At 42.3% G+C, this 26,998-nt stretch overlaps 1 protein-coding gene across 1 annotated transcript in view; it reads left to right on the top strand.

Moving 5' to 3' along the window:
• Window positions 1-22,286, top strand: part of GLRX (glutaredoxin) — a 36,479-nt gene extending 14,193 nt beyond the window's left edge. The window contains exons 2-3 of the mRNA XM_075325081.1: window positions 11,409-11,529; window positions 21,410-22,286. Of these exons, the coding sequence (XP_075181196.1) occupies window positions 11,409-11,522 (114 nt within the window). The 3' untranslated portion in view covers window positions 11,523-11,529; window positions 21,410-22,286. The remainder of the gene's footprint in view (window positions 1-11,408; window positions 11,530-21,409) is intronic.
• Window positions 22,287-26,998: the final 4,712 nt, after the last annotated feature.

Raw genomic sequence — 26,998 nt, forward strand, 5'->3', positions numbered from 1 at the left:
TTATTTTTGTATCAATAATAGTGATTATGAAATCAAGTATTTTTAATATAAAATCAAATTCACTGTTTATTTAGTTTTCATTTAATTCTAGTTTTACTGAAGCACTGGGGGCTGCCATCTTGGATTTACTGTGTGTAATGACAATTACTCACTTTTTTTATGGCACCCCCCTGTGTATTCACTCTGATGGTTGGACTCCGACTCTATACTTAATACAGGACAGCTCCCTGCTGTGACCTGGACTCACCCCCTGGGCTGTCCAGATCACAGCAGAGGGAGGAGATTGGCACCATCTTTGTGCAGCTCGCAGTATATGCTGTGTGCTGCACTTTCCCCCTGTCACCTGGTCGGCTTGTGTGAGTACCGGCGCCCCTCCCCCTGCCAATGTTGCTTATGTCTCCAATGACTACCCCCCGCAGAGCATTGCGGGCGGGCATCTCTGCGTGTGGCAGAACATTGTGTGTGTGTTCATGTGGCAGAGCATTGTGGGTGTGTATGCAGCAGAGCACTATGTGGGGAGCACTATGCAGCTATCTTTGGTGACACTTTAGATATTTGTGATCACTAATAAAATTGCTCCGCACTGTGTCCCTAAATTTCATCTTCCCTTTTCCATTTGGAAATACGCAGATTGGGAGGGGGAGCTGTGACATCACACACAGGAGAGCAGATTCTGCCCACTTTTACCGCAGCTGTAATGTGAGCTAGTTCTACAGCAGGACTCCAGCAGCTGCTCCCCCTAGTGTTTAACAGTGGAAAATATCAAACTTTTAATTTTTTTTTATATTTTGTTCAATTAAAAACAAATAATATTGAAACAAAACATTAAAACATTAACACTTTACATTTTTTCAGTTATTGAATTTTTTTTTTTTGGACGACACCTTCCCTTTAAATGTCCAGGATGCAGGTTTCCAGAAGCATGAACTGAGCAAACTGTGGGGGCATTACAATGTACTGGGAATAACAAAGACTTATTTGCAATTTTTAATTCTGCAACATTCACTGCATTTGATGCCATGGGTGTTTTCCCAGGGACTAAATACTCACAATACCCATAGGTGAATTCCTAGAGGGGTGTAATTTCCAAAATTTGGTAACTTGAGGGGATTTTTTCCTGTTCTGGCACTTAGGGGCTCTGCAAATGGAGTCCGCAAACTATTCTAGGGAAATCTGTGCTCCAAAAAAATCAAATGGCGCTCCTTCCCAAGGCCTGTGGTGCAGCCAAACAGTACTGTACAGTCACATGTGGGGTATTGCAACGTTCAGGAGAAATTGTGTAACACAGTATGAGGCCTTTTTTTACCCATTCCCCTTGTGAAAATTGGAAATCTGGGGCTAAAACAACTATTTAGTGGTAAAAATTTAATTATTTTTTATTTACCGCCCAATGGTATAACATTTTGTGACACAACTGTAGTGTCAATATGGTCACAGCAACCCTGGATAAATTCATTGAGGGGTGCAGTTTATAAAATGGGATCACTTGTGGGGAGTTTCTGCTGTTCTGGCACCTCAGGAGCTCTGCTGATTCACTACTCTGTATAGCACAAGCGATCGGACGATCACAGCTTCTAGTCCCATAATGGGGCTAGTAAAGAGAGTAAACAGTTAAAACATAAAAATAAAAGAAAACACAAAAGTTCAGATTATCTCCCCTTTCGCCCTACTAAAAATGAAACGGTTACAAAAAAAAAAATTACATATTTGGTATTGCCACTTTTAGAAATGTCTGATCTATTAAAATATAAAATAAACTAATGTGATTGGTATACGGCGTAACAAGACAAAAAAATCAAAGCACCAGAATTAAGTTTTTGGTTGCTACAACAGTGCAATAACATGCAATAAAAGATGATCAAAACATTGTATCTACCCCATAGTATTATATATCTGATTCAGGGTATGTTCACACTGCGTCTTTTTCTGGTGATCAAAAACCTCTGATTTTCAAGCAGAAGAAAATTTAGTAAACTCTCTCCTTTTTGGAGTTTTAAAAACTTGAAGCATCTTTTTATAGCATTTGTTTTGTTGTTTTCTGAGCATATTTTATTTTTATTTTCAGCATTTTTTTCATGGTATTTTCCAGAAGCTTTTTTTTTTTTTTTTTTTTTAAAGCAATTAAAGAGGTGGTTCACCCCTTTTCATTACTGGCCACATCGATCTTATGTTAATTAAACAAGGTATGGCTCAAATACCTTGTGTTACCAATAGTGCCTGTGAGCGGTGCTATTGCAGCCTGCTCGTCCCCTTCGCGTGACTCCTGGGGTCCGAGACCTCTGATGTCCGGTGATGTCACATCAACTGAGGCGGGCTGCAGTCTTTCTGAGTCACTGGGCTGTGGGCGGCGTTTCACCGCTCGTCACAGTCCAGCGTCACTCCAGCTCCCTCCTTCACTGCAGAGAGTATGAAAGATGCTGGCCTGTAACGAGCAATAAAACGCCACTCACAGCCCAGTGACTCATGGAGACTGCGGGCCGCCTCAGTTGACGTGACATCACCGGAGGTCACAGAGCCTGGGGGTCACGCGAAGGGGGTGAGTGGTCCGCAATAGCGCCACTCACAGGCACTATGGCAACACAAGGTATTTGAGAGAAAACTTGTTTCTCAACATAATATCGATGTAGCCAGTAATGAAAAGGGGTGAACCACCGACCTGAGCTTCAAGACTTCAGTGCTAACCACTGAGCCACTGTTTTGCCCAGTAAATTAAAATAATGAGCATCGTTCTAGTGTAAAACACTTGACAAGTGTATAGGTTACTTCTATTAAACATTTGCCATCTTTTGAAGGCCAGAACCATTTATAAGAAGGTCAAAAGTCAAATAACATGAACAGCAAACAGTTTTTCCATAGAAATAAGTATGTCCATTCTTTTAAACATTTTCTGTGCCAAAAATGACGGAGAAAGACTTACTATGAACACATCATTAAAGTCTGCACAATCTTTTCAGATTTCATAAACTCTCATCACTCAGATGCTGCTGCAGAGTATTCTGTCTGCAAATCCGCAGAGGATCCGCCATATGTGAGCGTATTGGAAAGGTTCTGGAGAGAAGGCTGTAGAGCGGTGTTTCCCAAATCCAGTCGCACAAAAGGTCATGATTTCAGGATTTCCTTAGTATTGCACAAGTGAGTATTTCTGTTGCAATAATAACAATTTCATCAATTGTGCAATACTAAGGAAATCCTGAAAACATGATCTGATGGGGGAAGAGGGAGGGCTGGAGTTTGGGAAACACTGCTGTAAACTGAAAGCCAAAAACCCCCCTCAAAAATGCAACAAAATGGCACAACCTAAACCGCTGTGCAAACAGACAGTATTTCTCAGTCTTTTACAAAATAATGTAGAATCTTCAGGGAAAAGTGTTTGAAATAAAAATGTCTCATTGAGTTAATGGAATGGAAGCGACATGAAAAAAATGTATTAAAAATCCGTGCTCTAAAGCTCTGTGCATATGAATATGCTTTAATAACGCTTTATTAATATCATCTCATTGCTATAACTCCTGTCTGCTCACTCTATACACAGCAGAAATGAATAAACCTGAACTAATACAAATGTTACTATTAAGTAATAATGTTATGCCTGACCAGCACAAATGAGGGTCTAATGATCTGACCTAACGGCATCATACGGACCTATGCATTGTGCATGTAGTAACTTGTGTAAAATGAGTTACCCCTAAAAAGCATGTTAAATGGGCTATATTGTGTACTAGTACAATGGATGGGAACAGAACTTTTAATACACATGTATATGAGGAGACTTGAGTGCACCTTTGGCCAATCGCTGCCTTTCTGTGTGCATTAGTGTAGGGAGCAGCATCAGAAGAAAGGAGACTGAGAGAAGAATGCGTGCGGTCACTGTGTGCCGCCCCCACGTCAGCAGCCGGGCTCCTCGGATCCGGATATGCAGTGGCCCGAGGGGCGTCTGGACCCGGGGGTCGTGACGCCACTCAAATAAAAAGGGGGGGTATTTACAGGGGGTTTGTATAGTGAAAGTTCGTGACGTCACCCGTGGTATGTGGTAAGGTGGAGTACCACCGCTGCCGTTGGGGAGTACCCGGGGTGATGACGGGGGCAGCCAGATGTTGCAATCCTCCACGGGTAGGGGGATGCCCCGGGACTCGGTGATGGAGTTGGGAAGTGCTGTTGGGGGGTGAAAGGGTCAATCACATACTCACTCAGTCCTCAAAGCTGACACCGACAACTTGGTAAACCAAAATTCTGGACACCGCTGCCGCCGAGGGGAGCTAGTTTTGGGTCCCATTCTCACTGGTGTTGCCTGATGATCCGTTTTCCTTGGCCCTGTGTTCTCTTACTAGTTGGCCCCTATAGTGTAAAACTAGTAGGGCCCGCTCCCCAGTGTGGCTGACTGTGGGAGCTTGCTCTCTGGGTTCAAGCTTGGAATTTTCTGGCCCGTTTTTTTGTGGAAAGACCTATCCCCCTCGTTGTGCTAGTACTCAGATTTTGGAGAGCAGATCTTGAAGGCTCCGTTCTCATTGGGTGAATTGTCAGGTTGCCTGAAGCTACTCCCTGACCTAGAGTCCACGTACCCCGTCGTACCCTGGTCCCAGCCCGGTGATGGTACAAGGCCGCCGGCTCTCCTCCTCGACAGTTCCGTGCCCCTTGTCCAGCTCCTATCAGGCCCAGACCATCGTCTGCCACCTAGTTACTTCCAAGGAGCCCAGCTCCTAACCTCCTCTCTCCTTCACTTCCCGCGCTTCACTGACCTAATCCTGACCTCCCCTTACCAACCCCCCAAGTGGGCGACCCTATTCCACTCAGGCCGTACACTGGTGTGTCTGGTGGGTGTGGTGCAGAGTAGAGTTGAGCGCGGTTCGTGGTTCGTGGTTCTCCAGTTCTAGGTTCGAGTGATTTTTGGGCTGTTCGAGATCGAACTAGAACTCGAGCTTTTTGCTAAAAGCTCGATAGTTCTAGATACGTTCGAGAACGGTTCTAGCAGCAAAAAGCAGGGCTTTTTACAGCTACAGTGAGCAGGAGCCATCGCTGGCAGCCTGCCACAAGCTGGTAACCAAGATAAACATCGGGTATCCAAGCAAAGCGCTTTGGTTAGTAACCCGATGTTTATCTTAGTTACGTGCAGGAAGCCCACACTTTCCCGCTCAGCTCGCTCCACCCCCTCCTGCCCGCGGCATGTACACATACATACACATACACAAACACACACACACACATCCACATCCGCCCGCCCGCCCGCCCGCCCGCTCGCTCGCTCGCTCGCTCGGCTTACCTGCGGTGATGAAGTCCCGCCATCCCGACCTCAGCGCTGTCACTGTCCTCCATGGCCGCCGCTTGTCACATCACCTATCGCTTCCGACCCGAGACTGACTAGCGGTGACGTCACGGACCTCTCGCGATACTTGGTGTGAAGGCGCCGGGCGGTCATTGAGCTCAGTGACAGGGGCTGTCAGTGTGCTGGAGATCAGCGCAGGTAATGTACCTCACTGACAGCAGCACTTGTCACCCCCCTGCAGTGACCTGGGCTGACCCATTGATGTTAGCTCAGGTCACTGCACTGCTCTCCCAGCCAATGGGGAACATCCTGCTCTTCATTGACTGGGACAGTGTGCATCGTCATGGCAACCCCTTGGATTACACCAGACCTGGATTTGTTTTTCAATCTAATAAATTGGTTAAAGAGGGAATGTTTTGGGGAGTGTTTTTTCAAATAAAAATGTGTTTGTCGTGTATTTTTTTTTTATTACTGACTGGGTTGGTGATGTCGGGTATCTGATAGACGCCTGACCTCACCAACCCCAGGGCTTGATGCCAGGTGACATTACACATCTGGTATTAACCCCAAATATTACCCCGTTTGCCACCGCACCAGGGCGCGGGATGAGCTGGGGCGAAGCACCAGGATTGGCGCATCTAATGGATGCGCCACTTCTGGGGCGGCTGCGGCCTGCTATTTTTAGGCTGGGGAGATTCCAATAACCATGGACCTCCCTAGTCTGAGAATATCAGGCCCCAGCTGTCTGCTTTACCTTGGCTGGTGATCCAATTTTGGGGGACCCCTACGTGTTTTTTTTTTCAATTATTTATTTAATTTAAAATAACAGCGTGGGGTGCCCTCAGTTTTGGATTACCAGCCAAGGTGAGGTTGCCAGCTGTGGTCTGCAGGCTGCAGCCGTCTGCTTTACCCTAGCTGGCTACAAAACTAGGGGGAACCCTATGTCATTTTTTTTTCATTTTTTTGGCTAAATACAAAGCTAAGCACCCCTTAGTGCCACATGAAAGGTACCAAAGGGTGTTCCACTTTTTCTCCATTTTTTTCTCCACTTTCTCTCCACTTTTTCTCCACTTTTTCTCCATTTTTTTCTCCTCTTATTCTCCACTTTTTCTCCACTTTTTCTCCTCTTATTCTCCACTTTTTCTCCACTTTTTCTCCACTTTTTCTCCACTTTTTCTCCATTTTTTTCTCCACTTTCTCCACTTTTTCTCCACTTTTTTCTCCACTTTTTCTCCTCTTATGCTCCACTTTTTCTCCTCTTAATCTCCACTTTTTCTCCACTTTTTCTCCACTTTTTCTCCTCTTATGCTCCACTTTTTCTCCACTTTTTCTCCACTTTTTCTCCACTTTTTCTCCACTTTTTCTCCACTTTTTCTCCACTTTTTCTCCACTTTTTCTCCTCTTAATCTCCACTTTTTCTCCTCTTATGCTCCACTTTTTCTCCACTTTTTCTCCACTTTTTCTCCACGTTTTCTCCACTTTTTTCTCCACTTTTTCTCCTCCTATGCTCCACTTTTTCTCCACTTTTTCTCCACTTTTTCTCCACTTTTTCTCCACGTTTTCTCCACGTTTTCTCCACTTTTTTCTCCACTTTTTCTCCTCTTAATCTCCACTTTTTCTCCACTTTTTCTCCACTTTTTCTCCACTTTTTCTCCACTTTTTCTCCACTTTTTTCTCCACTTTTTCTCCACTTTTTCTCCTCTTATTCTCCACTTTTTCTCCACTTTTTCTCCACTTTTTCTCCACTTTTTCTCCACTTTTTCTCCACTTTTTTCTCCACTTTTTCTCCACTTTTTCTCCTCTTATGTTCCACTTATTCTCCACTTTTTCTCCACTTTTTCTCTACTTTTTCTATGGTCGGTCTACCCATTAGCTCTGCCATGCATAGTGTAGCTCTACACCTACTGCACATGTTACTTCATGATTGACATCTTTTTCGTACCAGAGCTGTCTAAGCCTACTCTGACCCCATATTTGTCATTACTATATTGTCCTTGTACTGTATTATGACATTTGTATCATGTGTTTCATTTCTTGCTGTGTTGCAATTTTTTTGCTGCATCCCAATTGTACCTCTACATTGTTCGAGTTTATGTTATTGTTCTCTCACTCTTATGTGATACTGATTATTGTCATTTTTCATGATTACATGCAGATAAGTCCAATCTGACGAAGGCTCAGGCCGAAACGTCATTTGTAACTTGTTTTGGACAAAAACATATATGCTTATGAAAAAAAAAATTTCTTAATACGGACCAATAAAGAGTGATTTTGCATTACTATCCGTTGTGACTTACTGACTTAGTCTGGGAGATATAGAGTGCCGAGGTTACTCACTAATTTTATCTATTATTACCTCTGAGCACCTATATACCAGTGAGCAGAGCTTCCTCTACAGTAGTTCTCCTGATTAGGCATGCCCTTACCTCATGAGCAGGGCATTGCAGCTTTGGTAGCAACCATTACGACATGGACTCTGCTGCTGTGGACCCGGGGAGAGTGAGTGCAGATTCATTGCACCCACACTCCTCACATGAAGGGTCCGCACTCCTAGAAAATGGGGGATACGTTCCCTGAGTGTCCCCCCCCATATTCTAGACGGTCCAGAGTCGTCGTGGGACCCCTTTATTTTTTTTCTTACAATAAATTGGTGAAAGAGGAAATGTTTTGGGGACTGTTTTTTCAAATAAATTTCTTTTGTCGATTTTTTTGTTTTTGTTAGTACTGACAGTTTATGATGTTGGGTATCTAATAGACGCCATGACATCACAAACTGCTGGGCTTGATCTCAGGTGACTTTACAGCTAGTATCAACCCGATTTATTACCCCGTTTGCCACTGCACCAGGGCACGGGATGAACTGGGGTGAAGCGCCAGGATTGGCGCATCTAGTGGATGCGCCACGTCTGGGGTGCCTGCGGCCTGCTATTTTTAGGCTGTGAAGGCCCAATAACTATGGACCTTCCCACCCTGAGAATACCAGACCACAGCTGTCCGCTTTACCTTGGCTGGTGATCCAATTTGGGGGCTCCCCTACTTTTATTGTGTAATTATTAATATTTATAAAATAATTATAAAAAAGAGCCTGAGGGGACCTCCACATTGGATCCCCAACCACGGTAAAGCTGCCAGCTGTGGTTTTCAGGCTACAGCCGTCTGCTTTACCCTAGCTGGCTATCAAAAATGGGGGGACCCAACGTCATTTTTTTTTTTTAACTATTTTTTAAATAGAAAAAATTAATGGGCTTCCCTGTATTTTGATTGCCAACCAAGGTAACGGCAGGCAGATGGGGGTGGCAACCCATAGCTGTCTGCTTTATCTGCGCTGAGAATCAAAAATACCGCGGAGCGCTACGTCATTTTTTTAAAGATTTATTTTTACAGCACTGTGATGTCCAGCAATCAAAATACAGGGAAGCCCATTTTATTTTTAGTTATTTAAATAAATAATTAAAAAAAATATATGTTAGCTCCCACTGCATTTTTTGTATTGCTAGCTAAGGGTAATCCAAGCAGCTACTGGCTGCTAACCCCCACTGCTTGGTGTTACCTTCACTGGCAATGGAAAATCCAGGGAAGCATTTTTTTTTTTTTTTGCCAAAAAGCTATAAAAAAAGGACGTGAGCTTCGCCATATTTTTGTATGCTAGCCAGGTATAGCAGGCAGGTGCTGGAAGAGTTGGATACAGCGCCAGAAGATGGCGCTTCTATGAAAATGCCATTTTCTGAGGTGGCTGCAGACTGCAATTCGCAGCAGTGGGGCCCAGAAAGCTCAGGCCAACCGGTGGTGCGGATTCCAATCCCAGCTGCCTAGTTGTACCTGGCTGGACACAAAAATGGGGCAAAGCCTACGTCATTTATTTTCTAATTATTTCATGAAATTCATGAAATAATAAAAAAAGGGCTTCCCTTTATTTTTGGTTCCTAGCCGGGTACAAATAGGCAACTGGGGGTTGGGGGCAGCCGTACCTGCCTGCTGTACCTGGCTAGCATACAAAAATATGGCGAAGCCACATAATTTTTTCAGGGGGCAAAAAACTTCTGCATACAGTCCTGGATGGAGTATGCTGAGCCTTGTAGTTCTGCAGCTGCTGTCTGTCTGTATGGAGAAGAGCAGACAGCAGCTGCAGAACTACAAGGCTCAGCATACTCCATCCAGGACTGTATGCAGAAGTTTTTTGCCCACCAAAAAAATGACGTGGGCTTCGCCATATTTTTGTATGCTAGCCAGGTACAGCTGGCAGCCACGGGCTGCCTCCAACCCCCAGTTGCCTATTTGTACCCGGCTGGGAACCAAAAATATAGGGAAGCCCGTTTTTTTTAATTATTTCACTTATTTCATGAAATAATTAAAAAACAAATGACGTGGGCTTCGCCCTATTTTTGTGTCCAGCCGGGTACAACTAGGCAGCTGGGGATTGGAATCCGCAGCACAGGTTAGCCCGAGGTTTGTGGGCGCCTCTGCTGCGGATTTCAGTCCGCAGCCGTCCCAGAAAATGGCGCTCTCATAGAAGCGCCATCATCTGGCGCTGTATCCAACTCTTCCAACAGCCCTGGAGCCGGGTGGCTTGTTGGGTAATCATGAGTTAATACTGGCTTTGTTTTACCAGCCAGTATTAAGCCAGAGATTCTTAATGTCAGGCACGTTTGACCCGGCCATTAAGAATCTCCAATAAAGGGTTAAAAAAAGACACCACACAGAGAAAAAATACTTTAATAGAAATAAATACACAGACACATTAGAGACTCCATCTTTATTACCCCTGTCAGCCCTCCACGATCCTGCTCTTCTGTCTTCTTTCTTTCTAGTGTAGTAGTAGTGACGATTGTAGTGAGGGGCATCACTTGGGGCTGGGGAACCTCCATCCTAACTACAATGCTCACTACAATCGGGAAGCAGCGTGCAGCCTTCACTCCGTGAGTGATCACTGCTGGCTGCTAGCGGTAACGCTGACAGACGCGTTACCATAGCAACGGTGCTCCCGGAGCCGCGGTTAGCGGTGACGTCACCGCTAACTGCGTTGCTATGGCAACGGTGATCTCCGTTAATGACCGGCTGTGTCAGCCGGTCCCTAACGGAACGGGGAGTCGACCGTGTGCTAGAGCATGTCGCCGGTACACGGCGATACACATATGTGCACCGTGTACCGGAGAGATGCACTCGCAGGTCCTACATGACGTGTCATAGTCATGTGACCAGTCTGTAGCCAATGAGATAATAGCCACGTGACTGGTCACATGGCTATTTTGACGTCACGATAGGTCCTGCTTCTCTGCTGGCAGTGCAGGTCACCGGGAGGATTCAGCGATCATCGGATGGAATAGCGGCAGGAGACAGAGTGCAGAAGGGATCGCGAGGACCGGTAAGTGTTATGGCAATGTTTATTAACTGTTTGTGTACATTTATAATGCATTTTTATGTGTTTGTGATTGCCTCCCATTATAGCCTATACGTTCGAGTTCGGTTCGTCGAACGTTCGACGAACCGAACTCGAACGGGACCCCCGTTCGGCGAACCGGCCTCGAGCCGAACCGGGACCGGTTCGCTCATCTCTAGTGCAGAGTCTTCCTAGGATTTTGATTGGCTGGTATTGGCAACACCATAAGTTGGGGACCCATAACCAAAGAAGGAGGTGGATATTGCACCTGATAGGCCAGGGCGTCACAACTGCATATGTGCGCGCCTGCACATGCGCTGACAGCATTCTGATACTGCTCGTTCTGGGAAGTGATCACTATTAATCAGAAGGGGAGGAAGGGCCTCAGTATGCAAATGAAGAGGCATAGCACTGTACCAACCTCTTAAGGTGCACTGAAGCCTCCTCATTTACATACGAATTGAAAGTTTATTTTCTTAGGCATTGTACCAGTAACAGTTACAGTGCTAGTATGGTTGCTATAAGGGTTAAATCCCATACAACACTGTATAGTCCATTTAAAATGCATTTTGGGGGTGACAGACTCCCTTTAATAACCAAACCGGGAAACATAAGTAAATATTAAGTTGTCTTCCATGTTTTGGACCCACTGTTGATATTTCACTTTAGAGTACCAACCTAAATACTACTGGGTGAAAAAAGACTTAAATGACCAAATAAGAAATACAATGCCGTATCTGAATCATGCCATATTTAATTATTTATCTCAAGGTACCTCGGATATTCATTGGAGAAAAATGTATTGGAGGTTGTTCTGATCTGGTCCCACTAGATGGCAGCGGAGAGCTACAGAAAATGCTTGTATCAATTGGAGCCCTGGAGTAATGAAAAGGTAACTGAGCTTCAGTGGCATTTCTGAGATCTGTGAGATGTTTTTCCATTTGTTTGTCTTAATTAAATATTTATCTATAATGTTCTTTTAGGTAAAAGCAGCACTGATTAAATAAGAATCTAACCTATTTCATTTCTTAATTACTTATTTATTTTACATAATTGTAGGACATTTAAAGGGAGACGGACATATGATTATTAGCACTGTGGTAGTTTAATAGACCAAAAGATTTTGCCACACTTCCTTTAACCTCTTCCCAGCATTTTTTTTTTTTTTTTTCATTTTTATGCTTATTTTTTTCATTTTAACCTTCCAAGCAGGGGCGTTACTATTGCGGTCGCACAGGTAATGACTAGGCCCACCGACCACAGCGCCTGCTTCAGCTGGATGTGCGTCGCCCTGCACTACTACACATGCCGGCAGCCAAACAGTGGCCGTCAGCTGACATTGGCGTGCCTATGAATGGGGTGAATGGCACTGACGTCATGCGTCACCATAGCAGGGAAGCGGATGTCAGCTGCCAGCCACTGCGCCGGCTCCAGAGGAAGATGCGGAGCGACATGGGAGCCAGAAAAGGGGAGTAGAATGTTTTTGTTTTTTTATGTGTGTTAAAGGCAGAGCAGGCATTATATACTGCAGGAAAGGGCCCAGGATAAGGACATATATACCAGGATGAGGAACATATTTGACTAGGATAGGTGCATATATACCATGAAGGGGTCCAGGATGAAGGGGGACATAGATACTAGGATGGGGCCTAGGATGGGTGACGCATATACAGTGATACCTCGGTTTTCGTTGATAATTCATCTGAATACAATTAATGAACACCGAAACCGACTAAAACCAAAGCAATTATTTCCATAGGAATCAATGTAAATCCAATTAATTCGTTTTAGACACTCTAAAATACAAACCAAAAACACATTTTATTGGGAATAAAAATAGTGATTATTACTAAAAACAATAAGAAATGAATATAAAGTGAATATAAAAGGACTATTAAATGAATATAAAACTCTAATGTAAATAATAAATATATTTTATCTTACATTTCTTACATACATTTTGATAATAACAAGCAAGGTGACACTCACATAATGCCACACAGAGCCAGAGAATGCCAGAGAATGCATGGATCACCCTTTTCTGCAAAAATAGCTGCATATTCTTGTGGGTATGCAGACAAAAACAGATGAAAACCGAGGCAATCAACGAAAACTGAGGCAAATTTTTAGTGGAAAAAAAATCAACGAAAACCGAAACCAACGATAACCGATGTCATCGAAAACCAAGGTACCAGAATTGGGGACGTATTTACCAGGATGGGAGTTGGCACTCTTGAAATTGTTTCAGAAAATGAAGTATTTCTCCCAGAAAATTATTGCAATTACACTTGTTTTGTTACACACGTGTATTTCCTTTTGTGTATATCGGAACAACACAAATTAAACAGGGCAAATTGGACATAATTTCACACAAAACTTGGGTTGGACAAAATTGTTAACACCCTCAGCTTAATATTTGGTTGCACACTCTTTGGAATAAATAACTGCAATCGCCTGATATAATGATCAACAAGCTTTCTACACCTCTTAAGTGGAATTTTGGACTCTTCTCTTGCAAACTGCTCCAGGTCTCTCATATTTGAAAACACCCAACAGCAATTTTAAGATCTCTTCATAGATGTTCAGTGGGATTTAGATCATTGCTGGCCACTTCAGAACCCTTCAGTGCTTTGTCTCTATTCATTTCTGGGTGTTTCTTGAAGTATGTTTTGGGTCACTGTCCTGCTGGAAGACGCAAGGCCTAGGACGCAAACCCAGCTTTCTGACACTGAGCACTACATTGCAACCACAAAATCCTTTGGTAATCTTCAGATTTCATGATGCCCTGCACACAGACTAGGCACCCAGTGCTAGAGGCAGCAAAATAACCCCAAAACATCTTTGAACCTCCACCGTATTTGACTGTAGATACTGTGTTCTTCTTCTTTTTTTTATTTTGAGTGTTCAGTAAACAGTAGAATGATGTGCTTTACCAAAAGCTCTGTCTTGGTCTCCTCTTTCCACAAGACACTTTCCCAAACATTTTGGCAAACTGCAGTTTATTTTTTTTATATCTGTCAGTAGTGGGGTCCTCCTGGATCTTCTGCCATAGCGTTTCATTTCATTCAGATGTTGACAGATAGTTTGTGCTGACACTGATGAATCCTGAGCCTGCAGGACAGCTTGAATTTCTTTCAAACTTTATTGAGGATGCTCATCCACCATTTGGATTATCCTGTGATGCAACCTTTCATCAATTTTTCTCTGCCATCCACATCTAGGGAGATTAGTTACAGTATCATGGGTTTTAAACTTCTTCATTATGTTGCTCACTGTGGACAAAGGAACATCAAGATCTCTGGAGATGGACTTGTAACCTTGAGATTGTTGATATTTTTCAATCATTTTGGTTCTCAAGTCCTCAGACAGTTCGCTTCTCTTCTTTCTGTTCTTCATGCTTAGTGTGGCACACACAGACGCATAATACATATATTGAGTTAACTTCTCCACTTTTTATCTGCTTTCAAGTGTGATTTTCATATTGCCCATATCTGTTACTTGCCATAGCTGAGTTTGAACAAGCATCACATGCTTGAAACAAAGTTGTTTACTCACAATTTTGGAATAATGCCAACAATTTTGTCCAGCCCATTTTAGGGATTTTGTTGGAAATTATATACAATTTTGCCTTTTTTTCTATATTTTTTTGGGTTGTTCCAATACACACAAACAAAATAAACGTGTATTACAAAACATGTGTACATCAAAAACGTTTCTGGGGAAATACTTCATTTTTTGGAACACTTTCAAGAGTGTTAACACTTTCATTCATGACTGTATATACCAGGATGGGGACATATTTACCAGGGAGGCGTCCATTATTACATAATGAATTGGAGAAGAGGCAACACTTATGTCTTTATAAGATTTAGGATGCCACAAGGGTCCATATATCTGATGTGGCTGGGGGAGAAAAAGTCCAAATTTGGGCCCATCAGACTCTAGTATCGCCACTGCTTGCAAGGGCTATAACTTTTCTATTTTAATTTATTGTTCACTTATAGGGATGGGCGGACCCGAACTGTAAAGTTCGGTGTCCGTACTGAACACATGGTGTTCGTGCACACGAACATGAACACGAGCTTTCTGGGACGTTCGTGCTACAGTTTGTGTAACCGTTCTGGTCCAGGGGCTGTTAAAAACATTCTGATCGTACTTACAGGTCCCGCAATGCATCCTGCAGACTCCCAGCACTTCTGCGTCCATCCGATCATTGCTATGCCGCCCGGTAAGCACCTCTGGCTAAAAGGACCTGCCGTGACCGTGACGTCATACCCATGTGACCAGTCACGTATGAATGTTGCATTACCTCATTGGCTACAGACTGGCCACGTGAGTATGAAGTCATCACAGGTCCTGGTGCCCTGTGATGCGAGTGTCATCGCATCACGGCGCACAATCTCCCGACGGCAGCGGCTCAGCTGCATGTATTTCCACCCCTGAGGCGCTGCTGTCAGGAGAGTGGGGTGATGCACTGCGAGACGCAAGTGCAATCATCCCCTCACTGTCAGCCTTCTGCATCGCTCTGTCCAGAACGATGCAGCAGGCTGACATGGCTCTCTGTGCTTTTCACTATGTATAGACTGTCTGTGCACAGTGATGAAGCAGAGTTGACTTGGCTCTGTGCTTCTCACTGTGTATAGACTGTGTCTGTGCACAGTGATGAAGCTAACATTGCTGTCCCTGTGGATTACGTCGGACTAAGGATTTTTTTCATAATAAAGGTGTCTGTAAATGTTTTTTATTTTATTTCTAATAAAAAAAAATTCTCTGTGTTGTCTTTTTACTGCTTCCTAGAAATTCATGGTGGCCATGTCTATTTTGGTGGGACACTATGAATTTCGGGCTTAGTACCATCTGAGAATACAAAGCTGGTATTAACCCCTTTATTACCCAGCGAGCCACTGCCATCATGGCCGCTGGACGAGCCGGGTAAAGCGCCTGGAAATAGTGCTAAGAAACAATGTGCCATTTCCAGGGGCGGCTGTGGGCTGCTGAGAATCCCAGCCCCCAGCTGCCTGGCTTTACCTGACTGGCGATCAAAATACGGCGGCAGCCAACACATTTTTTTTTTAATTATTTTTTTAAATAAAAAAAATAATGGGCTTCCTTGTATTTTGATTGCCAGGCAGATGGGGGTGGCAGCCCATAGCCGTCTGCTTTATCTGCGCTGAGAATCAAAAATACCATGGAATGCTACGTCATTTTTTTTTTTTTTAATGATTTATTTTTACAGTACTGTGATGTCGGGCAATCAAAATACAGGGAAAAAGGTGCTCCAGCTCAGCTGTGGCAAGGTCCGGCATGCAGGAATGAGACTCTGGTAGTGCTGGGATCCAATAGAAGAAAAAAGATAATCCAGCTTCCGGAATAATATAAAATCTTGTGCATGCACAACCTGGAAAAAGAGTGTTTTATGTGATTTATTTATTTATTTTTAATATATGTGGAAGAAAAAAAAAAGAACAAAAAAATTATTGTATGTTTTTCATGCATATATGATTTTCTTTTCTCTTGTACATAATTTTTTTTTGTTCACTTTTTGTGAAATATTTTGTATCGTGTGTTTTGTATATTATCTACCCTTTGATAGCATATTTTTCTGATTAAACTCACCCCTCCCATTGGTAGGAGTGAGTTTAAAAGCTTGTGGGTAATATTTGTTTACTCAGGCTTGACAACGAACGAAGATAGCGTTTGAAACGCGTTGCCGCACATAGTCTCCCTATTTTGTCCTTGTAATGATATTTTTTACGTCCTTTAAAATAAAGCTTGCACAAGATTTTATATTATTCCGAAAGCTGGATTATCTTTTTTCTTCAATCAAAATACAGGTAAGCCTATTTTTTTAGTTATTTAAATAAATAATAAAAAAAAAATATGAGGGCTCAACTGCATTTTTTTGTATTGCTAGCTAAGGGTAATCCAAGCAGCTATTGGCTGTTAACCGCCACTGCTTGGTGTTACCTTCACTGGCAATGGAAAATCCAGGGAAGAATTTTTTTTTTTGCCAAAAAAACTAAAAAAAAAATGACGTGGGCTTCGCCATATTTTTGTATGCTAGCCAGGTAGGTACGGGCTGCCCCCAACCCCCAGCTGCCTATTTGTACACGGCTAGGAACTAAAAAATATAGGGAAACACTTTTTTGAATTATTTCATGAATTTCATGAAATAATTAAAAAAAACAACATGGGCTTCGCCTCATTTTTGTGTCCAGCCAGGTACAACTAGGCAGCTGGCGATTGTAATCCTCAGCGCAGGTTTGCCCAAGCTTTCTGGGCCCCTTTGATGCGAATTGCAGTCTGCAGCCACCCCAGAAATTGGTGCTTTCATAGAAGCGCCATCTTCTGGTGCTGTATCCTACTCTTCCAGTGGCCTTGGTGACAGGTGGCATGCTGGGTAATAAGGGGTTAATACTAGTTTTGCTTTACTAGCTAGTATTGAGCCAGAGGTTCTTAATGTCAGGCAAGTTTGACCTCTCACCCCTCCACGATCCTGGTCTTCTGTCTTCTTTCTCCTTCAACCCATGCAGCTCTGCTACATCAGACAGCACAGGGGAGGAAGACGCTCCTCCTCCCTGTGCAGTCTAATCACTCCATGAGTGAGCAGAGGCTGCGGGTTGTAAGCGGTGACGTCACCGTTGCAATAGTAACCTGACAGGTGGGTTACTAAAACAACGGTGATCTCCTATCACCTGATTCCCGGCGCCGCTATTCACCGGCTGTGGCAGCCAGTCCCTGCATGTGGACTGACTCTGTAAAGAGCGTCGACATGCAGGGATGGGGAGCCGACCATGTGCCAGAGCATCTCGCCGGTACACGGTGCTCGCAGAGTATACGGAGTACGGAGATGCTTGGGTGAGCACCGCGTACCGGAGAGATGCACTGACAGGACCTAGCATGACGTCAAAGCCATGTGACCGGTCTGTAGCCAATGAGATAATACACACGTGACTGGTCACATGCTATGACGTCACGGAAGGTCCTATCATCAGTGCTGGTTACCGGGAGGGCACAGTGATGATCGTAAGGAGAATCGGCGGGAGACAGAGTCTGCAGGACGCATCGCGGGACCTGTAAGTATAATGACAATGTTTATTATTAACTATATTCTTTATTTTACAGCGCCCCCGCCCCATCACATAACTGTAAAGTCCAAGTTCGATGTTTGGATGCAAGTTCGCGTTATATCAAAACCCGAACGCAAACTTTACAAAACGTTCTGGCGAGTCTCCCGAACACCGAACATCAGGGGGTTCGCCCATCCCTATTCACTTAGCCAAATTAAAGCTTGTTTTTTGCAGGACAAGTTGTAAGTTTAAATGTCATCACTTAAGTTGTCATCTTACAGCACACCATAAATATGACATGTTCACTTTATGGTGAGGGTCAGGATCATTATGTTGATGCCAAATGTATATAATTGTTTAACTTGTTTAACTAAGAAAAAAATTTGCTTGTTTTTGTTTTTGCCAAGTACTGGGACCCATAACTTCTCTATTTTTTTCAGTTGATGAGACTTTACGAGACCTTTTTCTAAGCTGTGCCTCAATTTTTTGGGAGAGCCAGTAAATGAAAAAACCAATCCACATTTTTAGGATATATAGTTATATTTTTAACATTCACAGTTGCACAGTTTTATAGATGCAACAATTCCAGATATGTATGTTTATTTTAAATGTAGGGGTTTTTTGAAATATTTATTTTAGTACATATAATATATATATGTACTGTATATATGTATGTGTGTGTGTGTGTGTGTATATATATATATATATATATATATATATATATATATATATATATATATATATATATATATATATATATATATATATATATATATATATATATATATATATAATATATACAAAATATAAATTTGTGTATAATATATATGCTTAGTCCCCGTACTGATATCAGTTACAGCATTTATATATGGCATCCGCTGTGTTACACAGCTGACATCTACCACTTATCAAGTTGACTCAGTTGACTCAGTTGCTGCACCTGAACCGTATACTGTACTTGCATTCAGGATGTAACGCGCATACATATATATATATATATATATATATATATATATATATATATATATATATATATATAATATATATATCACATTATGAGAAGGGGTTAACTAGAGGCAATGATGGGATATATGTTTTACTTGATATATATACAAACACAGTACAGACCAAAAGTTTGGACACACCTTCTCATTCAAAGAGTTATCTTTATTTTCATGACTCTGAAAATTGTAGATTCACATTGAAGGCATCAAAACTATGAATTACCACATGTGGAATGAAATACTTAACAAAAAAGTGTGAAACAACTGAAAATATGTCTTATATTCAGGTTTCTTAAAAGTAGCCACCTTTTGCTTTGATTACTGATTTGCACACTCTTTGCATTCTCTTGATGAGCTTCAAGAGGTAGTCACCGGAAATGGTTTTCACTTCACAGGTGTGCCCTGTCGGGTTTAATAAGTGGGATTTCTTGCCTTATAAATGGGGTTGGGACCATCAGTTGTGTTGTGCAGAAGTCTGGTGGATACACAGCTGATAGTCCTACTAAATAGACTGTTAGAATTTGTATTATGGCAAGAAAAAAAGCAGCTAAGTAAAGAAAAACGAGTGGCCATCATTACTTTAAGAAATGAGGTCAGTCAGAACGAAAAATTGGGAAAACTTTGAAAGTGTCCCCAAGTGCAGTGGCAAAAACCATCAAACGCTACAATGAAACTGGGTCACATGAGGACCGCCGCAGGAAGGAAGACCAAGAGTCACCTCTGCTGCAGAGGATAAGTTTATCCGAGTCACCAGCCTCAGAAATCGCAGGTTAACAGCAGCTCAGATTGGAGACCAGGTCAATGCCACACAGAGTTCTATCAGCAGACACATCTCTAGAATAACTGTTAAGAGGAGACTTTGTGCAGCAGGCCTTCATGGTAAAATAGCTGCTAGGAAACCACTGCTAAGGAAAGGCAACAAGCAGAAGAGACTTGATTGAGCTAAAGAACACAAGGAATGGACATTAGACCAGTGAAAATCTGTGCTTTGGTCTGATGAGTCCAAATTTGAGATCTTTGGATCCAACCACTGTGTCTTTGTGCAACGCAGAAAAGGTGAACGGATGGACTCTACATGCCTGGTTCCCACTGTGAAGCATGGAGGAGGAGGTGTGATGGTGTGGGGTTGCTTTGCTGGTGATACTATTGTGGATTTATTCAAAATTGAAGGCATACTGAACCAGCATGGCTACCACAGCATCTTGCAGCGGCATGCTATTCCATCCGGTTTGCGTTTAGTTGGACCATCATTTATTTTTCAAAAGGACAATGACCCCAAACACATCTCCAGGCTGTGTAAGAGCTATTTGACTAAGAAGGAAAGTGATGGGGTGCTACACCAGATGACCTGGCCTCCACAGTCACCAGACTTGAACCCAATCGAGATGGTTTGGGGTGAGCTGGACAGCAGACTGAAGGCAAAAGGGCCAACAAGTGCTAAGCATCTCTGGGAACTCCTTCAAGACTGTTGGAAGGTCATTTCCGGTGACTACCTCTTGAAGCTCATCAAGAGAATGCCAAGAGTGTGCAAAGCAGTAATCAAAGCAAAAGGTGGCTACTTTGAAGAACCTAGAATATAACACATATTTTCAGTTGTTTCACACTTTTTGTAAGTATTTCATTCCACATGTGTTAATTCATACTTCTGATGCCTTCAATATGAATCTACAATTTTCAGAGTCATGAAAATAAAGAAAACTCTTTGAATGAGAAGATATGTCCAAACATTTGGTTTGTACTGTATATGGAACAGAATTACAATTTTATTTATTTTTTTAACTTTTTATTGAAAAGTGAAAAACATACCCATATAATTCAAAGTTAGTTCTTATCTTTCATAACGCTAAATGCATGTTATCTCAAATAATTTCTCAATACATGTTAAAGTATATTATACATATCATTGTTTTTGTCTTGAATAACAAACGTTTGAACATCTTTTCCTGTGCGTCAATTTACTAATGCATCCATCTTATCTTATTGTCTGTATATAAGAAATCTATACTTTAATTAAAAGTACTATTAATAAAGGGCGTTTTACACGCTGCAACATCGCTACCGATGTCGCTAGTGATCGCACCTGCCCCCGTTGTTTGTGCGTCATGGGCAAATCGCTGCCCGTTGGCAGACAAAATCGCTAGTACGCGTCACACTATACTTACCCTCCTAGCGACGTCGCTGTGGGCAGCGAACAACCTCTTTTATAAGGGGGAGATTCGTGCGCTGTCACAGCGACGTCACACAGCGGCCCACCAATAGAAGCGGAGGGGCAGAGACGAGCCGCAATAACAACACGCCCACCTCGTTGCCGGAGGACGCAGGAACGCTGTTGTTTGTCGTTCCCGGAGTGTCACACGTAGCGATGTGTGCTGCCTCAGGAACGACGAACAACCTGCGTCAAGCACGAGCAACGATATTTGGGAAATGAGCGACGTGTCAACGATCAACGATTTGGTGAGTATTTGTGATCGTTAGCAGTCGCTCTTAAGTGTCAAACGCAACGACGTCGCCAACCTGGCCGGATGTGTGTCACGAAATCCGTGACCGCAACGATATCTCGTTAGCGATGTTGTTGCATGTAAACCGGCCTTTATTCCACCACATTTCCTGAATTACAAGACTTAAGTGCTGCTTTTCTTAGGAATATACTGAATTTTCATTAACTCTTCTTTTTTTTTTTTTTTCTTTTTCTTCACAGTTGTGCAAATCTGGTTCCAGTCCAGATTCCAGGTCTCAAGATCCATAATGACGTCATTCAAGATATTTATTGGATTTTACCATATAGGCCTCCATCACATGGCAGTATCTGCTTCAGTATTTGTAATTGTCAAAACCTGAAATGAACCATTAAAGGGAATTGGTCACCAGGTTTTTGCTCCCCCATCTGAGAGCAGTATAATGTAGAGACAGAGATACTGATTCCAGCGATTTTTCACTTAAGGCTACTTTACACGCTACGACATCGCTAGCGATCTCATTAGCGATGTGAAATTCTAGATCGCAAGTGCGATCTTTAGAGATCGCACATAGGTCATTTTACGCATGTGCAATCTCGAAAGATCGCACTTGCGATCTATAATTTCACATCGCTAATGAGATCACTAGCGATGTTGCAGTGTGTAAAGTACCCTTAACTGAGCTGTTTATTGTAATTTTGATCAAATCAATCTTTTCTCTGCTGCAGATCTAGCAAATATACAGATCTCATGAATATGCTGGACTATCTGGCAGCATCAAAGTAGTCCTCTAATGATAATCTACTGCTAATTAAACAATGATTTTTTTTCAAAACTGCACTAGCATGATGCATCGCTGGAATCAGTGTGTTTGCCCCTACATTATGCTGCTCTCGGATTAGGTGTCAAAAATCTGGTAACAGATTCGCTTTAACAAAGAAAACTACAGGAAGATGTGCAACTCCTCATTATTTTGGACCCACTTTTGGTTTTGCCTTACAAATAAGATGCTAAATCCTAATCAGAATGCTGTCACACGAAAGAGGCTTAAAGCTGAAGTTAAATTAATAAAGACCCTTTCATTGCAAAATAAAAATATCTTGTTTGTTAACCCCTCAATGTGCAGTAGCCTTGTATGAACCAGTTATCAAAGTGCAGAAAACATGCTGTAGGTTTTATGATTTCAGATACATTCCGGATACAGAGCAGAAATCAGAATTGAAACAAGGTTTAAAGAGTTTTATTCCAAATTCAGAGTTCAGGTAGAGAACGAGCCACTAGCTGGTGCACCCAGCATAACATATCAATATCAATAGAGACTGACATTGAGCCACTGTGATCCAAATTCTTCAAAGTGACTCCGTAAAACGCATTTAAAAGTTACAACATTTTTACACAGTGTGGAGTTGCACAAAAATGTAGTGACTTTTGGAGATTTTCACTCCAGTTTCTGCTAGCCCCGCCAAAATGGTTAGAACAGTATAGCAACGCCTGCTCTTCTAATTCAAGACAAGCTGTGTTGTACTTTACAACTGGAGTAAGATTTGTGGAGCGGCGCACGCCTCTCGTCACTTAAGTTGCGCTTGATTCATTGAGGTGTGCATCTGACTCCAACACACCCCTTCATCAACACTGGCGTGTACAAATTGATCTTGACAAATCCGGACCGTTTGCCTTTTGTATCTCTCTGATGTCCTTTTTTTAAAAAAAAAAAAAAATCAAGTTTGACTTCATAAAATTCATACTGGAATGCAGAGGCACGGCAAGTCCCAGCATAATCTTGTTATATATACATAAATACATAGTGGGGTACAGAGTTAATACAAATCCTGAGTAATACATGTAGATGAGAATAGCAGAACTTGCCTGAGTGAGATCACCTCTTCCATTACTAGGCATGGCACTTTCCACCTATATTCAAATAATGGACAGTGGAGTGGGAAGGTAGAGCCTGCAAAAGAGGATCAGGTGGCCAAACTCAACTTACCTACTGTCATGATTTCACCACTCATGGTGTCCTAGGGACACAGTGAGTGACAGCTCAGCTGCCCTATAGAATCTAGGACGTGCTGGGCTGTCAGTATTGTTAGTGACAGCTCAGCCATCCAATCAGAGGCAGCGGCAAGCTAGGCTGTCACTATTGCGAGTGACAGCCCAGTCTCCCAATCTTTCCGGGTCTGCTGGGTTTCCTCCAAGTGTTGCCCATTCAGTGTGATTAGCTGGCTATATAGTTGGCTGACAATGGTCAGACCATTTTCAATTATAGCTTATCTTGGTGGTGTGTGTACCTTTTTAGAGTTCTGCTATTCTGATCCTCGTTGCCTGATCTAGAAACGTTGTCTTATGACTAGTTATTTGTAATGCTCATTTGCCTTTGACATATTCTCACCTTTACAGCCTGACCCTGGACCTTGCACGCTGACCATTCTTTTGCATTATCCTTTTGCCTTTGACATGCTCTCCTGGTATTTGACCTTGGACTCCTAGACTTTCTTTCATTTTTATCCAATATCAAATGTTTACTTTAAAGAGGAGTCATTGTTTCGATTTTTTCACATCCATACAACAGAAGATCAGAAATTTTGAGATATATTTAATCATAGAAAAATGCTGCTTTACCTACTTTTCAGTCACTCCCCGACCCTTCAGGGCTAAGGAATTCAAGGGAGACAGAGTCAGAGAGACACAGACAAGGGGCCGCAGCTTCTATTGACTAAACTTGTAGAATGGAAAAACTGTTAAAAAATGAGGCATGCAAGTCCTACAATGGCCAGAAATAGTGTTATTCCTCATGTACACACAGCTGATTATGAAAGGTCACCCTATGAAACTTGGACAATCCCACAATTTCCCACCTAAGTTTTAAGCGGGCTTTACACGCTACAACAAATCTAACGATGTGTCGGCGGGGTCACGTCGCAAGTGACACACATCCGGCATCGTTAGTGTTGTTGTAGCGTGTGACAGCTACGTGCGATTGTGATTGAACGTAAAACCATTCATCGCATACACGTCGTTCATTTCCTAAAAATTGCACGTCGGATTGTTCAATGTTCCCGAGGTACCACACATCGCAGTGTGTGACACCCCGGGAACGATGAACAGATCTTACCTGCGTCCCACGGCTCCCGCCGGCAATGCGGAAGGAAGGAGGAGGGGCGGGATGTTTACGTCCCGCTCATCTCCACCCCTCCGCTTCTATTGGCCAGCTACTGTGTGACGTCGATGTGACGCCGAACATCCCTCCCACTCCAGGAAGTGGATGTTCGCCGCCCACATCGAGGTCGTATGGACGGGTAAGTACATGTGACGGCAAATAATCGTTTGTGCGACACGGTCAACAAATTGAACGTGCCGCACATACATTGGGGGCAGGTACGATCGCATACAATATCGTATGTGATATCATAAGGTGTAAAGCAGGCTTTAGATGTTGAAGCAAAAATAATGGTAAAGTAAAGAATTCTACCAAAGGCAACAAAAAAAATAAAGCAAAAGAAAAGTGTTTATCTTTATTCTGCTGGCAATCATTGCGGTCCTGAAAGATGCATGAAATGGAAAATCTATTTCTCTGACCCTGAGCAGATAAATATTAAGATGATACAAGGAATTTATAGTTCAGATGTTTTCATTTTATTAATGTAAAAAGGGTTCATAAAGCACCGATAACCCACAACATATCGGACTCAACTATGCCAACATTAAAGTGCCTGCGGTATCTTATCACATGGGTAATAGATGACTGTAAGGCAGTATAGTAATAAATCAGAGGCCGCCATAGCAATCATTCATCTGGCATAAAGGGCAACAAACATTACCTAAACAGGCAGGTTTTTTTGCTTATTTTTATTTTGTTTTGGAACATTTTGTTCAACTTAATGCAAGCATATTCATTTTACTTCTATCTGTAATGTGGACCTATGGGCATATCTTGGGCATGAAAAATCATTCTTTTAAGTTTTATTGAAGTTTATGCTACCTCTATTTGTGCTATTTTTATATTATACAGTGAATATCTGATGTACGAAGTCAACCTAGACAGGAGCTGTGCAATAAGGCAGGCAGAACCTAGAAAATCTATTTCAGAAACGAGAACCTGGACATTACAGACACAAGGAATAGTAATTTGCTTGTTCTACGGTGCATAAAATGTTAAAGAAATAAAAAAAGCAAAAAAAGAAAAAAAAATATATATTTTACACACACACACACACACACACACACACACACACACACACACACACACACACACACACACACACGACCGGAACTTAACCCTGGACACATTCTAGGTAAAGTAGACAGCTGGCATAAAGCACAGGGGGGGGGGTTAGTAATGGATAGGCATCTATCAGACACCTCTATTACTAACCTGGTAAGTATAGAGTAAAAACATATACACATGCACACAAAAACTCACCCATTTATTAATTAAAAAGAAATCTTGAACGTTCCGACATAATCCAATCATGTAATGTCCCATGAAACCCATCAATTCCTATGGAGCTCCATTCTGAGAGCATTCTCAGAATGAGGCTCCATAGGTCACTGCCAGTCAGCGGCAAGCACAGACTTTCTCATCAGCATGACAAATTCCATGCCTATAGCTGACCAGCAGTGACCTATGGAGCCTCGATCTCAGAACGAAACTCAATAGGAATCCATGGGTGTTGTGGGACATTAGTCCATTGAATTATGTCAGAAATTTCAGGATTTCTTTTGAATTGACAAATTGCTGAACAAAAGAGTGTGGGGAAGTCTTTATTCAAATATTTTTTTTTCCCCATTTGTGTGTTGATTTTTTTTAAACTCTATGGTTGCAGAGTTAGAAATCGGGGTGTCTGATAGACACCTCTCCCTTACTAACCCCTGAGCTTCATTCCAGCTGTCAATTCACAGCTGATATCAACCCCGAAAGAGAACCCTGATTGCCATTGCATCAGGGCAATCAGGAAGAGCCAGACAAAGTGCCAAAAATGCCGCATATAATGGATGCGCAACTTTTGGGAGATCCTGCGGGTTGCTATTATTAAGCTAAGAAGGACCATGGGCCCTCCCAGCCTGATAATACCAGCCCCTAGCTGTTTGCTTTACTTTGGTTAGTTATCAAAAACAGGGGCAACCGATTTTTATAAATTTATTTAAATAATTTTAAAAATTGGTGTGGGATCCCCTCTATTTTTGAATAAACAGCCAAGGTCAAGCAGACAGCTGAGGGTCGCAGACCATAGCTGTCTTTCTTACCTGTGCTGGTTCTCAAAAATAGGCAGGAGCCCATGTCCTTTTTTTCTTGATTGTTCACAGCAGTGTACAGGCATCTTCCGCATGCAGGTAAGAGCTTTATTATAATAAAAAAGACTGCTCGAATACCATTGTAAATGTGAACAGGGTGCTAGCCAAAATATACACAATCTATATGAAGTGAAAGCTGCACACCAAATTCAGAGAAATATGAACAGGCATGACTGCTCTATAATACATAAGGAATGAAGAATAAAATTAGCCATATGAAAAATTTTAAAAATTGAAATGTGACATTGTATAACTGCTAAGGATTATTTGAAAAAAAGAGATATTTAGCTAATGTATTGATCAATTCATTACTGCCTCTTATCACTTCACGGTAATCTCTTATTTATGGGGTCCCTTGCACCCTGATCACATTTGCAATGGTGTTCCAGCAGTCTTTTTGTTTGTTATGCAGTTTTTTCTGTCTGAGAACCCAGTCCCGCCCTTTAGCCATGTTTTTCCATTTCCTATATAACCAGGTCCCTGGCTTCCCATACACAAGTAGGTTTCAACCTCACATAGAGGTAACATTTGGTTAGGGA

Source organism: Anomaloglossus baeobatrachus, chromosome 1, assembly GCF_048569485.1.
Source record: "Anomaloglossus baeobatrachus isolate aAnoBae1 chromosome 1, aAnoBae1.hap1, whole genome shotgun sequence".
In the NCBI taxonomy this organism is placed as follows: Eukaryota; Metazoa; Chordata; class Amphibia; order Anura; family Aromobatidae; genus Anomaloglossus; species Anomaloglossus baeobatrachus.